We start from the raw sequence: 13,553 nt of genomic DNA on the forward strand, positions 1-13,553 counted from the left end.
AAAACAACTATTCCTTTGTCTCTGGTGATTATTCTGAGGAAGCTCAGAGTAATCACCTGAGAGGGCATAAATTCAAATTGAGGAATGTCGGATAGATGTGCGGAAATTTGCCTTTAGCCAGCGGGCAGTTGGTTTGTGGAATAGACTTCCATCACTTGTTGTTGAAGTTGATAGCCTAAACAAATTTAAGGCTCAGCTGGACAGGTATTTCGAACGAACGGAGGGGTGAAATGGGAGTAGTGGTTATGCTTTTTTTTTTTTTTTTGGCTGATGCTGAATAAGCTTGCTTTCTTGCATCATATGCCTCTACTAATGCTAATGCTAAGTTGTCTCTGTGAAGTAGGCGTGGTTTTAAACATCAGAGATATTGTATAGTCGAGTTCTGTGATTGGATGATTATTGTGACTTCGCTATCATTAGCCTTAGTGAGGGTGTTTAGCCCCTGCCTTACCGCTGTTTTTGTAGCAGAAAACGAGTTCCCTATTTAAAAACTGGTAACTTGTACCCAACATCTTGAGTATGACCTTTTCGAAGGATGAATATTAAAACTAGACAAGTGTATAACAAAAAGAAAAATTGTGTTGATTACTGACAACAGTCCAGCACATCCTGCCAGTATTTCTGTCAAACTTAAAAGTGTGAAGTTGTTGTTTTTACCACCAAATTTAACATCAAAACTCCAGCCAGTGAACCAAGGCATTAATAAAAATTTTAAATTTCTTTATCGAAAGAGAATACCAGCTGGACTCAATTAAAGCGATTAATTTGTCCCACAAGCACATTGCATTAATTGAATATAATAATTGATAGGAAAAATTATAATTTGTCCTTGACATTCAGGAATGTCCATAAAGAATTTTAAAAATACCTTTTAAATAACTTTTTGACTGTATGCCATGTAAAAGATAATGAAATTAATTATGGAATTAAATGTTTATTGCATAAAACAGCATTTCTCAAACTGCATCATGGAATATTTTAAATTTCCGAGGGAAACAGTGATATTCAACATCCAAAATCTGATGATGATATTGAGGCAAGAATCACTTTCTCCTCTACTGGCAAAGGAGAAAGTGATTCTTGCACTGCTTCTATTGGAATGAGCAGCAGCCTGGAAAACAATATGCAGGGTATTTCAGAGACTGCTGGGAGTTTGTTAGGGTAGCTAAGAATAGGAACAGGTGCATGTATACTTGCGTACACACCAATGCTAGGAGTTTGGTAAATAAATTTGATGAATTTGAGGTATTGCTTAAACATCAAAGGCAGATATTGTTAGGTTATCAGAGACGTGGTGTCACACAGATATAAGGAATGCAGAACTGGAATTTGGGGAGTACAATGTGTACAGGAAGGATAGGAAGGGAGGAGGGATTATGCTATTAGTTAAGTAGTAATTAGTAACGTTAACCACATATCGTAAAAACGACTACATTACTATGGTTCAGTTGAAGGAATTGAAGTCCAGAACATACAATATTCCTGCACTTTTTGGTCAGGTAAAATTACACAAGCCTGGATTTCCGATTCGACCTATTGTTTCCTACAGGAACTCGGCATTTTCAGCCTTAGCCACACATGTATATAACATTATAAAACCTTTTAGACAGGTTATACAATTTGCGATTAAGAATTACGATACATTATTTAATAATCTTAAAGACTGTAGACTTGGCGACAATGACAATTTATTCTCATTAGATGTTACCTCATTATATACGAATGTAAACGTTGAATACACATTAGATATTATTTGGGATATGTTAAATAAAAACTCGACACCGATTAATTATACGAAGCTGCCTATTAAGGAACTTTTTCACTTAATTAAACTATTAGTTGAGGCTAACTACATCACCTTTCGAGACAAGGTGTACAAACAAATTTTTGGATTACCAATGGGTTTGAGTCTGAGTGGCTTAATGTCAGAGATCTATCTCTCAACGATTGAGCAGATACATTTGACACCTTTTCGTCCCCGTATCACATACTATGGGAGGTATTTAGACGATGTTCTAATTATTACCGATAGTAGTACTATCCAAGACATTTTACATTCGTTTAATAATATTCATTCTAGACTCAAATTTACATTGGAAAGGGAAGATACGGATACTAAGTCATTAAACTTTCTAAATTTCACGCTTACCCGGGACTCGAACAAAATACAATTTAGCATCTATCGGAAACCCACAAACACCGGTATGCTTCTACATTATAATAGCTACCACCCGTTCACCTACAAAAGATCGGTTATCTTTAATCAATTTCTAAATGCCTATAAATATTCAACGACGGATTCTGCTTTGCACTCAGAAATACAAATATTAACTAGTAGATTCTTGAACAGAGGTTATCCCATTAACACAATAAATCGAATTAGGGTACAAGCTAAGGATAGGATACAAAATACTGCACCAATCAACAATAGTAATATCAAAAAATACTTTATTTCTGTCCCATATGTTGAACAGTGGCACAAACAGCTTAACAGATTCTTTAAAGATACCGAATTTAAAATTATAGCTAGGCCTATACGGAAGTTACACACTATACTGAACAATCGCTCGGTTCTTTCCGCGTTCGCAACACAAATTAACGATCTAGTATACAACATTTCTTGCGGTGATTGCGACTCGTCTTATCAGGGTTCGACGCGGTTTTCTCTTAATATTCGTGTAAATCAACACGAAGCCTCAGTTCGTGCTTCTCGTTCAGCAGCGTCAGAATTAGCCTTTCATGCCATTAACGAAAAACATACTTTTTTATTTAACGAGGCCAAAATACTTAACATTCAACGTAATTATACGCGACTATTAATTGCAGAAACCGTTGAAATTAAATTACACGAGAATTCTGTTAATGTTCGGCGGCCATATTTGATCTCCGATGCGTGGACCTTTACGCGCATGCGCGAAGACACATAATCACTATTTAAGGTGCAGGTTTAGCCTGATTCGGTAATTTTCATTCCTGTGATCACGACAGTCGGTCGAAAAGCATTGTCAGCTTCAGGAAGGAAAATCGTTTTGAATTTTTTCGTTAGATTCTTTTAATTGCGTTAATTTGAATTTTAATTGTTTTGAATTGTGTTAAATTGATTATTTAATTATTTATATTTTACTTTAATTATTTATATTTTACTTTAATGTACCGGTAAGTTGTCGATTTTTTCATTTTTTCCGTTTTAATTTCTGGAGGGTGTCATACGGAAGTGTTCCACGTACTATATTGAGGTATACTCCTCTTATTAATTTACTAATATTATTATCAACGTAGAACATATTGAGTATTACAGCTCTGATTCATACTATAGCTATTAGTTAAGAAACACATAAAATCTAAGGAAGTAAAGCCAGTCGACATCGCTGCACAGTGCAGTGTTGAGTCAGTTTGGTGTGACATAACCATTGGGAGATCAAAATTGAGAGTAGGAGTGTGCTATAGGCCTAATGACTCAGATGACTATAATAAGAAACTGTACAGGGAAATAGAGTGGGTCAGTAAATCAGAGAGTCTTATAATAGGGGATTTTAATTTCCTTGATATTGACTGGAATTTGTGAGTTGATAACTCACACAATAGCAAGGCTTTTGTGGACTTATTGGATGATTGTTTTCTACATCAGCATGTTCAGGAGGCAACTAGAGGGAGTAATACTCTTGATCTGATTATCAGTAGTGATTCTTCATGCATTAAGGATCTGCAGATAAAGGAACCACTAGGTGGCAGTGATCACAGTGTGCTGAAGTGGAATTTACTCAAACAGGTAACTACCATGAGGCATAAAGGAAAGGATTTTTGCTTTTGTAAAGGCGACTATGGTGGTCTGATACAGTATTTAAATTCTATATGGTGGGACCAACTGATGATGTTAGCAATAGCAAATTAAAAATGGGAAGCATTCAAAGAATTTATCTTGGAGGCTACTAGGCGTTACATACCAACTAAGAAATGTTGATCAAGGTTTAGGCCTAAATGGATGTCAGATGAATTAATGAGACATATGTCAGAGAAGAAAAATGCATAGGATACATATAAATTAATGGGTGACATGGAAGCCTATGATAGATATAAGCTGGTCTGTAACCAGCTTATATCTATCATATCGGTCACAAAGGAGATTAGGCAGGCAAAGACAGATTATGAGAAATCTTTGTCAAAGGATGCAAAGAAAAACAGCAAAGAGTTCTTTATCTATGTAAACTCTAGAAGGAAAGGGATGAATTAGATTGGTCCACTGGATATTGATGGTTCAACTGTTGATGATGCTCAGGTGGCTGACAAACTAAATGAGTATTTTGCATCTACATTCACACATGAGGAGTTATGCAGGGAGGGGAATGCCAGAGGTGAATTAAATTCTGGTAGTGAGCTAGATGATTTTGTAATAACTGAGAGGAAAGGGGAGGAGAAATTGTTGAAGATAAACACAAGAAAGGCACCCGGGGTGGATGGGATCTATCCAGTTATATTAAAGGAGGCAGCAAAGGAAGTAAGCAAACCCTTAGCCATAATTATGAGAGCTTCCTTGGACTCAGGGGAGGTACCCATAGACTGGAAATGTGCAAATGTGACCCCAATTCACAAAGGAGGATCAAAGGCTGACACAAGTAATTATAGACCTGTTAGTTTAACTTCTTTTCCAGGAAAATGAATGGAGACACTGGTTAAAGAAGCACTGCAGGATCATCTAGACAAGACTTCAGGTATAGCTCAGACACAGCATGGTTTTGTTAAGTCAAAGTCTTGCCTGACTAATTTGATTGGATACTATGATATGGTCACAAAGGAACTGGATGCAGGGAATAACTTTGATGTCATATATTTGGATCTTAGAAAGGCTTTTGATACTGTTTCACATGGAAGACTGCTTAACAAATTGGAGAAGTGTGACTCTTGAGGCAAATTTCTACTATGGATAAAGGGATGGTTGAGTGGGAGAAGACAAAGATTGGTAATCAATGGACACTGCTCATCGTGGACTAATGTTATTAGTGGAGTCCCTTACGGTTCAGTGTTGGGTCCATTGTTGTTTTCTATATTTATAAATGATATTGATGATGATATATCAGGCTTAATGTCCTAGTTTGCAGATGATACGAAGGTTGGCAGGGTTGTTAATGACACTAATGAGGGTACGCTGCTGTGACAGGATCTAGAAAAGTTGAGTACATGGGCTGAGAGATGGAAAATGAAGTTTAATATTGACAAATGTAAAGTACTATATATGGGAAGCAATAACCCCAGAATAACTTATCAACTCTGTGGTACTATACTGACAGTGGTAGAGAACGAAAAGGACCTGGAGATAATTGTGCAGTCAGATATGAAGTTTTCTGAGCAGTGAAGACAGTCTGCAAGAGTAGCTCGTGGTGTCTTGTCAATGATATACAGGAATTTTTCTAGCAGGGGTAAGGAGGTGATTATCCCCTTGTATAAGACAGTGGTCAGGTCACACCTTGAGTACTGTATACAGGTCTGGAGACATTTTAAGAAGGATGTAGAGCTGTTGGAACGAGTATAGCGCAGGGCAACAAGATCAGTGAATGGAACAAAGGGTTGCTCTTATGAAGAAAGGCTTAAGTTTTGCAAATTACAGTGTCTGGAGACTAGGCACTAGGCTTCTCAGAATAATTGCCTGAGAGGGCATCTTAGAATAATCACCTGAGAGGGCATAAATTCAAATTGAGGAAAGACAGATGTAGGAGAGATGTGTGGAAGTTTGCCTTTAGCCAGCGGGTAGTTGGTTGGTGGAACAGACTTCCATCCTTTGTTGTGGAAGTTGATAGCCTAAATAAATTTAAGTCAGAGCTGGTCGGGTATTTGGAACGAACAGAGGGGTGAAATGGGAGCGGTTTTTTTTTTTTTTTTTTTTTGGCTGATGATTATAAGATTGCTTTCTTGCATCATATATCTCTACTAATGCTGATCTGTCGGACACCGCACAAACTACTAGCTCGAGGTACTTCACAGTTTCAACACTGCTTATTAAGTTGTTTGGACCTAACTACTTAATAAACGGAAGTGTTAGTAATTTCTTTTTGCCTCGGGGGACTGTGAAAATATTACTGCGACATTAAGGGTGCCATGAACCTAGACAGTTTGGGAACCTCTGGCATAAAATACACAATGAAGAAACTATTTGTTACGGAAATATTTGAGCAGAGCCATTTGAACAGTTTTGGTTTTCTTTTTTTTTTTTTCATCAATTAATTTCCGATAGCGAACAATAATCTTCTCTAGGCCTTGACGAAATAAATATCGCAGAAGAACCTCAAACCTTTTGTTTGAAGTACTCTGCGATATGAAAGATTTCATCTAGTTCTTTTACCATTTGGCTCATTTAAAAATTTGAATTTTTAAATGCAAGTAACTTTATTAGCGGGAGACAAATAGGTAACAAGTCTTCCTCCAATGGTTGATGGAACACACCTAGGCGGGCAGTGGGCAAACACTTGTTTATTGCCTGTCTGATGTGCAGTATGCTTAGCACGTGATTCAAATCTTTTTCAATTATCAGATAAAAAAATAATCACTTTAACTGGAAATTTGCATCGTGTAAAGTAAGAAGTGGTATAATTTTTTTCAAATAGTTTAACTGAAAAATGCATTAATCGAACTTGCGGTATGCAAGGCCTGGCGGTAATAATGAAGATTGTGAATGCGTTACAAGAAAATAGAAATTTGGAGGTTAGGATTAACCTTAGAGATTGCATCTCTGAACTGGCAAAAGCACACACACACGCACGCATATATATACAGGGTGATTCACTACCAGTGCGACAAACTTGCAGGAGATGTAGGGGGTACAAATACAAAATGGAATCACATAGCATTGCAGGGTCTGAAATGCCTTCATCATGCGGTATAGGACGTTGAATGGGAGATCGCGTGAACAGCGATCCCGCTGGAAGTCAGCATTTGCGAACTGTTTCTGTTGAAGAAACCAAGTAGCAAAAGTCCTCCGGAGTGGATAATCCACAGGCTCCAATGATTGGACACGTTGCAGATGGTATGAACTCATTTGGTTTGTTGACAGTATCCTCCATACAGTGGATTGGGAAATACCCAATCATTGGCCTATCGCTCGAGTACTTGTACTCGAATTGCCTTCTGCAAGACGTAGGACATTCTCCTCATTGTCTGGTGTCCTCGTTGTTCGCTCTCGATTCATGGTACCTCTCGTGAAACAACCAGTCTCACATAACCTTCTGTGCACAAGTGCGAAAATCGTATGATGAGGAGCACGCCTGTGCGTGAAACGTTCGTGGTACAAGTGCAGAGCGGCGCACTCGTTACAGTCCGCAACTCCACACGCGAGGTGCACGTCGGCCAGTTCAACGTTTGAATACTCGTCCATCCTACTGCCTCGGGAACTGGTTCACAAATGCTGACTTCCAGCAGGATCGCTGTTCACGCACCCTCCCATTCAACGTCCTCTACCGCATGACGAAGGCATTTCGGACCCTGCAATGTTATGTGATTCCGATTCGTCTTTGTGCCCCCTACACCTCCTGCAAGTTTGTCGCACTGGTATTGAATCACCCTATATACAAAGGGTACTAGGAAAGTTTTGCAATGTGACGCAACAATGAATCACAGGAAGCTGCTTGTTGCTGCATGTTGAGACATGTTCATACGTGTATAGTAGCTGCCGCGCCAGGTCGATGGGCTCAGTTATTCATTAGTAGTGAGAGTGTAAAGTGCTTGCGATGGCATCGTGGTTACGAAATGAGATAAGGACAGTTTAGCGGTATAATTTCGTGCGTGGTTTAACAATAGACCAGTGCTTAGAAGAAATGACTCTTGCACTAGATGATGATTGTCCACATCGTGCAACGATATTCAGGTGGTATAGAGAATTCCAAAGGGGAAATTTCGCTCTGGAGGATTCTGAAAGGCCGGGAAGGCCACGAACGTCAGTTACGGAGGAAAACATTACTGCTGTGAGGAAAATGCTTGACGAAAACAGGCGAGTGACCTACCAACAGATAGAGGATACTTTGGGCCTAAATGCACCAGCAATTCGTTCGATTCTGCAAGATCATTTGCACGTGAAGAAACTTTGTTTTCTCTGGGTGCCGCATCAACTGACTGAAGAGCAGATGACACGACGTGTGACTTGGTGCCGGGAGGTGTTAAAAAAGTTTGATAAGGGGCAATCTCGGTATGTGAACAACATCGTGACAGGTGACGAGACTTGGCTGTACTATTACGATCTGCCGACCAAGGCTCAAAACAAAGTTTGGGTCTTTGATGATGACGACACACCCGTAATTGTCAGAAAATCCTGATCTGTAAAGAAGAAAATGATAGCTGTATTTTTCAAATTGAGTGGAATTGTGGAACGTGTCGTTTTGGATACGCAGAAGACAGTCACAGCTAAGTGGTATACTGAACAATGCCTGCCTAAAGTCATTGGATCTATGAAGAACCTGCGGCCAAAGTCAAGAATGGACACCTGGTACCTCCATCACGATAATGCTAAAGCTCACCACGCCAAAGCCTGCACCGAATATTTGACCACGACAGGACTGAAACTTCTCAAGCACCCTCCCTACAGTCCAGACCTTGCTCCCTGTGACTCTGCACTGTTCCCGCATGTGAAAATGAAGCTAAAAGGGAGGCGGTTTTCCAGTGATGAGACCTTCTACGGGCTTGGGACAACGAGTGTGCTTTACTCCCTAGTGAAACTTGGCAGAACTGGTTTAAAGATTGGTTTCGGAGGATGGAGAGGTGTATTGAATGTAGAGGAAATTACTTTGAAAAAATTAAATAAACAAAGCTGTATTGCAAAACTTTCCTAGTACCCTTTGTATATATATATATATATATATATGTTTTTTTTTTTTTTTATGCATATAGTTATACTAGCACTTAATTTATTTATAAATGTGCTTTATTTATTTTAACTGTGTGTGTGTGTGTTTTACTATAATAATTAATGATGAACACCAGCCAAGAAATTGAACTGAAAATTTACTATAAAATGAAATAATATACAGTGAAATGTGATGAAAATAAAAACACTGATTAAATTAAGTTACAATATAATTTAAAATATAGTTAAAAGCAATAAAATTATCTAAAATAAACTGGGTTAAAAGCGATAAAACAATGAACCTGGAGCTTTCGGAGAACTACCGTCTCCTTCTTCAACAGCATACTACTAGTGCTAAGACACATCCTTAAGTAGCAGGTCCATGGCGCTCATGCGCGTGATCATCAGACACATGATCTACACTCTCCATGCGCGTATCGGAAACGGAAGTGGCTCGGGAGCGTGTCAAACAGAAACGGTCATCCCTTCTGAGGACAACTGCCTCAAACAGGGGGTGTAAACGGATCCCGCTGTCCCTATTAATAGTATTGTGACTGGATGAACCGATTCGCAAGCTCTCGAGCCACTTGCGTTCCCAAAATCCATGGGCGCAGTCAGTAATGACTGCATCTTCAGGGGAGATCCGATGCTGCTTTTCCCAGAAATGCTCTGCCACAGCAGACCTCGCATAGTTAGCAGTCTTGATAGCGGTCGTGTGTTCCCCCAGACGGTCCTTTAAATGTCGCCCCGTTTCCCCCACATAACACTCCTCACAATGGGGGAAACGGGGCGACATTTAAAGGACTGTCTGGGGGAACACACGACCGCTATCAAGACTGCTAACTATGCGAGGTCTGCTGTGGCAGAGCATTTCTGGGAAAAGCAGCATCGGATCTCCCCTGAAGATGCGGTCATTACTGACCGCGCCCATGGATTTTGGGAACGCAAGTGGCTCGAGAGCTTGCGAATCGGTTTATCCAGTCACAATACTATTAATAGGGACATGGGGATCCGTTTACACCCCCTGTTTGAGGCAGTTGTCCTCAGAAGGGATGACCGTTTCTGTTTGACACGCTCCCGAGCCACTTCCGTTTCTGATACGCGCATGGAGAATGTAGATCATGTGTCTGATGATCACGCGCATGAGTACCGTGGACCTGCTACTTAAGGATGTGTCTTAGCACTAGTAGTATGCTGTTGAAGAAGGAGACGGCAGTTCTCCGAAAGCTCCAGATTTCATTGTTTTATCGCTTTTAACCCAGTTTATTTTAGATAATTTTATTGCTTTTAACTATATTTTAAATTATATTGTAACTTAATTTAATCAGTGTTTTTATTTTCATCACATTTCACTGTATATTATTTCATTTTATAGTAAATTTTCAGTTCAATTTCTTGGCTGGTGTTTATCATTAATTATTATAGTATGGAAATTCCCAGCCCCATAGGCCTGTTTGAAGATATAGTGTGTGTTTTAATTGGTGTAAATGTTTTCATTTTGGCTCTAAAAATCTTATAAATACAAATAACAATTTATGGGTGAATTAGTTATATTTGTATTCCTGAATAAGATTTACTAATCTTAGAGCGATGATTAACTGTGAAGTAAAGACATACATATTAACCCCAAGGGCGCACATCTGGTGAGTATTGGCTTGGCACACCCAGGGTCCTGAGCTGGATTGCATCATTCTTCTCTTTCTTGGTGATTCCCTTCTGCTTTTGACTCTCTCCCTCACCATATGGCTAATAATAACAATAACATACTTTAATTATTAAAATTTGACTAATAACAAAACTAAATGTGTGTATGTATGTGTATTTATATTTATTTATTTTTTTTTTATATATATGCATATAGTTATTCTAGCACACAAAGAATCGGCTTCTGAATGTTTCTGCCTTGTGGTTCCGTCTGCTTTATTCAACCCTTTACCACTAGGATCTTACGTTATTCAGTGGAAAAGGTGAGTATTTATGTGCTTTTTAATATGTTAAAATAATATTTGAATCTGTGATCACAAATATATATCATTCTCCCTGAAGGATCTTGTAATTTTTAAGTTCTCCCCATAAATTGTTATGTAAGGAAGTCATAAAAGTTGTAGAATAGATGTGCGGAAATTTGCCTTTAGCCAGTGGGTGGTTAATTGCTGGAACAAACTTTCATCTGCCGTTGTGGAAGTTGATAGCTTAAAAGAATTCAAGGAGGAACTGGGCAAACTTTTAGATGTGTGAAATTCTTTTTTTTTTTACTTTTTTTTTTATTTTTGGTGCTTATGATGCTACAGAAGCTCATACTCTTGCTTTCTTGCATTACATGCCTCTACTACTATAATGATGTGTGTGGTTTTTTGTTATTACGATGAAACTTGATGTCCCGATGATTTAGTTCAGGTCTTTTGGTTTTCAGAGCTGAATTAAGCTTTTCCTGAGCCAAGCAATATCTTTCTTTGATAATAAAATCAATTAACATGGTGAAAGTTTGATCATGACGAAGGTGGCCTAAGTTTGCCAATGATCAAATGTGCCTATTTCATGGATTGTCATTTGGCTTATGGGTCATGATGGAAGAACCATGTTTCATTGTATATAATGACCCCTTTAAAGCACACATGACTGGCAGCACCAAACTTCTCTTCATAGATCTCTTTCCTCATGACCATCATCTTTCATGTGAGCTGCTTAGCTCACCAAGAACTGATTTTTCTGTTGATGATGGTCAAATCACTTCCTTTTGACATTTTCACAGTGTCCATCATTTGTCTGGTGGTTATGCACCTGTTCATTTCGAATGAGCTAGTCGGTGAATTCTTCGTTATCACTGTTTATGACAGACATTGGTCTTCCAGCTCTTGGTTTGTCCTTTATGCTAAAATGACCTTTCCAAAATCATTGGCGCTACCTCTGGACATTACTTTAATCAATTTTCTGGTCCCTATAAACAGCCAGGAGTTTTGTTTTCAGCTCACCAAGAACTGATTTTTCTGTTTCTCAACCTGTTGATGATGGTCTAATCACTTCCTTTTGACATTTTCACAGTGTCCATCATTTGTCTGGTGGTTATGCACCTGTTCATTTCGAATGAGCTAGTCGGTGAATTCTTTGTTATCACTATTTATGACAGACATTGGTCTTCCAGCTCTTAGTTTGTCCTTTATGCTAAAATGACCTTTCCAAAATCATTGGCGCTACCTCTGGACATTACTTTAATCAATTTTCTGGTCACTATAAACAGCCAGGAGTTTTTGATGGATAGATGTGACTGCCTGGTCACCTGGTTTGAACAGAAAATCACACACTATTGCTGGATCCTACCTAGGCTAGGCACATAGCCTAGGTAGGATCCATAATTATAGCCTAAGCTACTCTTGCACCAATAAACAACAACCACCACCATTGCTGGAAACAGCTGTCACTTGTCCAATAGTACAATAAGTTTACATCATAAATTTCTCCTGAAGCCCATTATAGGTTAGCCATTACTTACAGATCTAGAATTATTTACATTTTGGGGGAATATAGCTCTAAAACTTTTCACAGGTTAGCTGCCAGATTGTCCACCAGACAAAACCTATTGTTAATACTCTAGGAGGCATTCATATCAGCTCTAATCTCGTTACCTCTTTTCTGCAAGCTAGTGACTGGATATGGGGGGGAAGCATTGGCCTGGAGAAATAAAAATATATTCTCTGGGTATATTCTTGCTGTGTGTACTCAATATCCAAAAATTTCCTTAATGTATATATGTCCCCTTTCTACTTTATCTACTGAATGCATCACAAATAGTCAAACTAATAGGGAGAAGAAGAGTCAAACTGGTACTTATCTGCAAAAAATGATCTAAACCTCCCAAAAAACTTCCTCATTCAAATTCACAAATTTGTATATTTTTTAATCTATCTTAGTGATGGCCATTTCCACCCATAGTGTGCCAAGCCCCACATACTTTTTTCTGAAAAAAATTCCAATTATTGCTTGCTTCTACCGTTACTTGTCTCAGTTTCTTTAATTATTTGTTTTGTGATTCCTCTGCTTCAAAGTTGGTACTTATGTATACATTGAATCCAATATTCCTTGTCAGAGACTTTCTAATTTGGAATGTTTTCTTTTTGATCTCTTCTAGCTTAAAACTTCTCTATCCCATTCTGTAAAATTCAACTGTTGTCTCTATCCTTCTCCCAACTCCACTAATCGCCCTTAACTCTTTAACTTCCTTTCTTTGAAACTCAACTTTCACCAGGCTAACTTTCTTAACAATGAGGTAATTTTCTTTGGTGATTTTAATATTCACAACTACAGGTGGCTTCAGTTTACTAGTTGAACTGGGTGCAGTTGGTTGAGATGCAGAGTCTTTTGCAATTATTAATGACTTTCTCAGGTTTTTCAACTACCAGAAAAGAACAGACAATTCTAACCAAACTCCCAACACCCTTACATTTTTCTCACAATCAACCCTTTAAATGCATAGTCAATGTTATAGTGGTCCTGTAGGCATCTCAGATCTCTGCTTGATAGTAGTCTCTTTTCAAACTGAGTCCCTGTCTAAAGACTCAATATTCTAGTAACTGGATAAACTATGCTCTTCATTATCTTTATTATCTTCTTCATTATCATCTAAGAAGATAATGAAGAATATTCATAGTTACTGGAATCATAATCGTCTCTTTAAACTTTCATAATTATCTCTTTAAATACATCACTGATTTTTAAACATTCTAGAACTCCC

General features: G+C 38.4%; 1 protein-coding gene across 3 annotated transcripts in view; it reads left to right on the plus strand.

Moving 5' to 3' along the window:
* Nucleotides 1-10,790, plus strand: part of LOC150076514 (trafficking protein particle complex subunit 11-like) — a gene marked incomplete at its 3' end in the record, with an annotated part of 510,629 nt that extends 499,839 nt beyond the window's left edge. For all 3 annotated transcript variants that reach the window (XM_090388020.1, XM_090388018.1, XM_090388019.1), the window contains 1 exon segment: nucleotides 10,686-10,790. In XM_090388020.1, the coding sequence (XP_090244146.1) occupies nucleotides 10,686-10,790 (105 nt within the window).
* Nucleotides 10,791-13,553: the final 2,763 nt, after the last annotated feature.

This window comes from Mastigoproctus giganteus, chromosome 13 (genome assembly GCF_048544385.1).
Source record: "Mastigoproctus giganteus isolate SK-2022 chromosome 13, ASM4854438v1, whole genome shotgun sequence".
NCBI classification, from domain to species: domain Eukaryota; kingdom Metazoa; phylum Arthropoda; class Arachnida; order Uropygi; family Thelyphonidae; genus Mastigoproctus; species Mastigoproctus giganteus.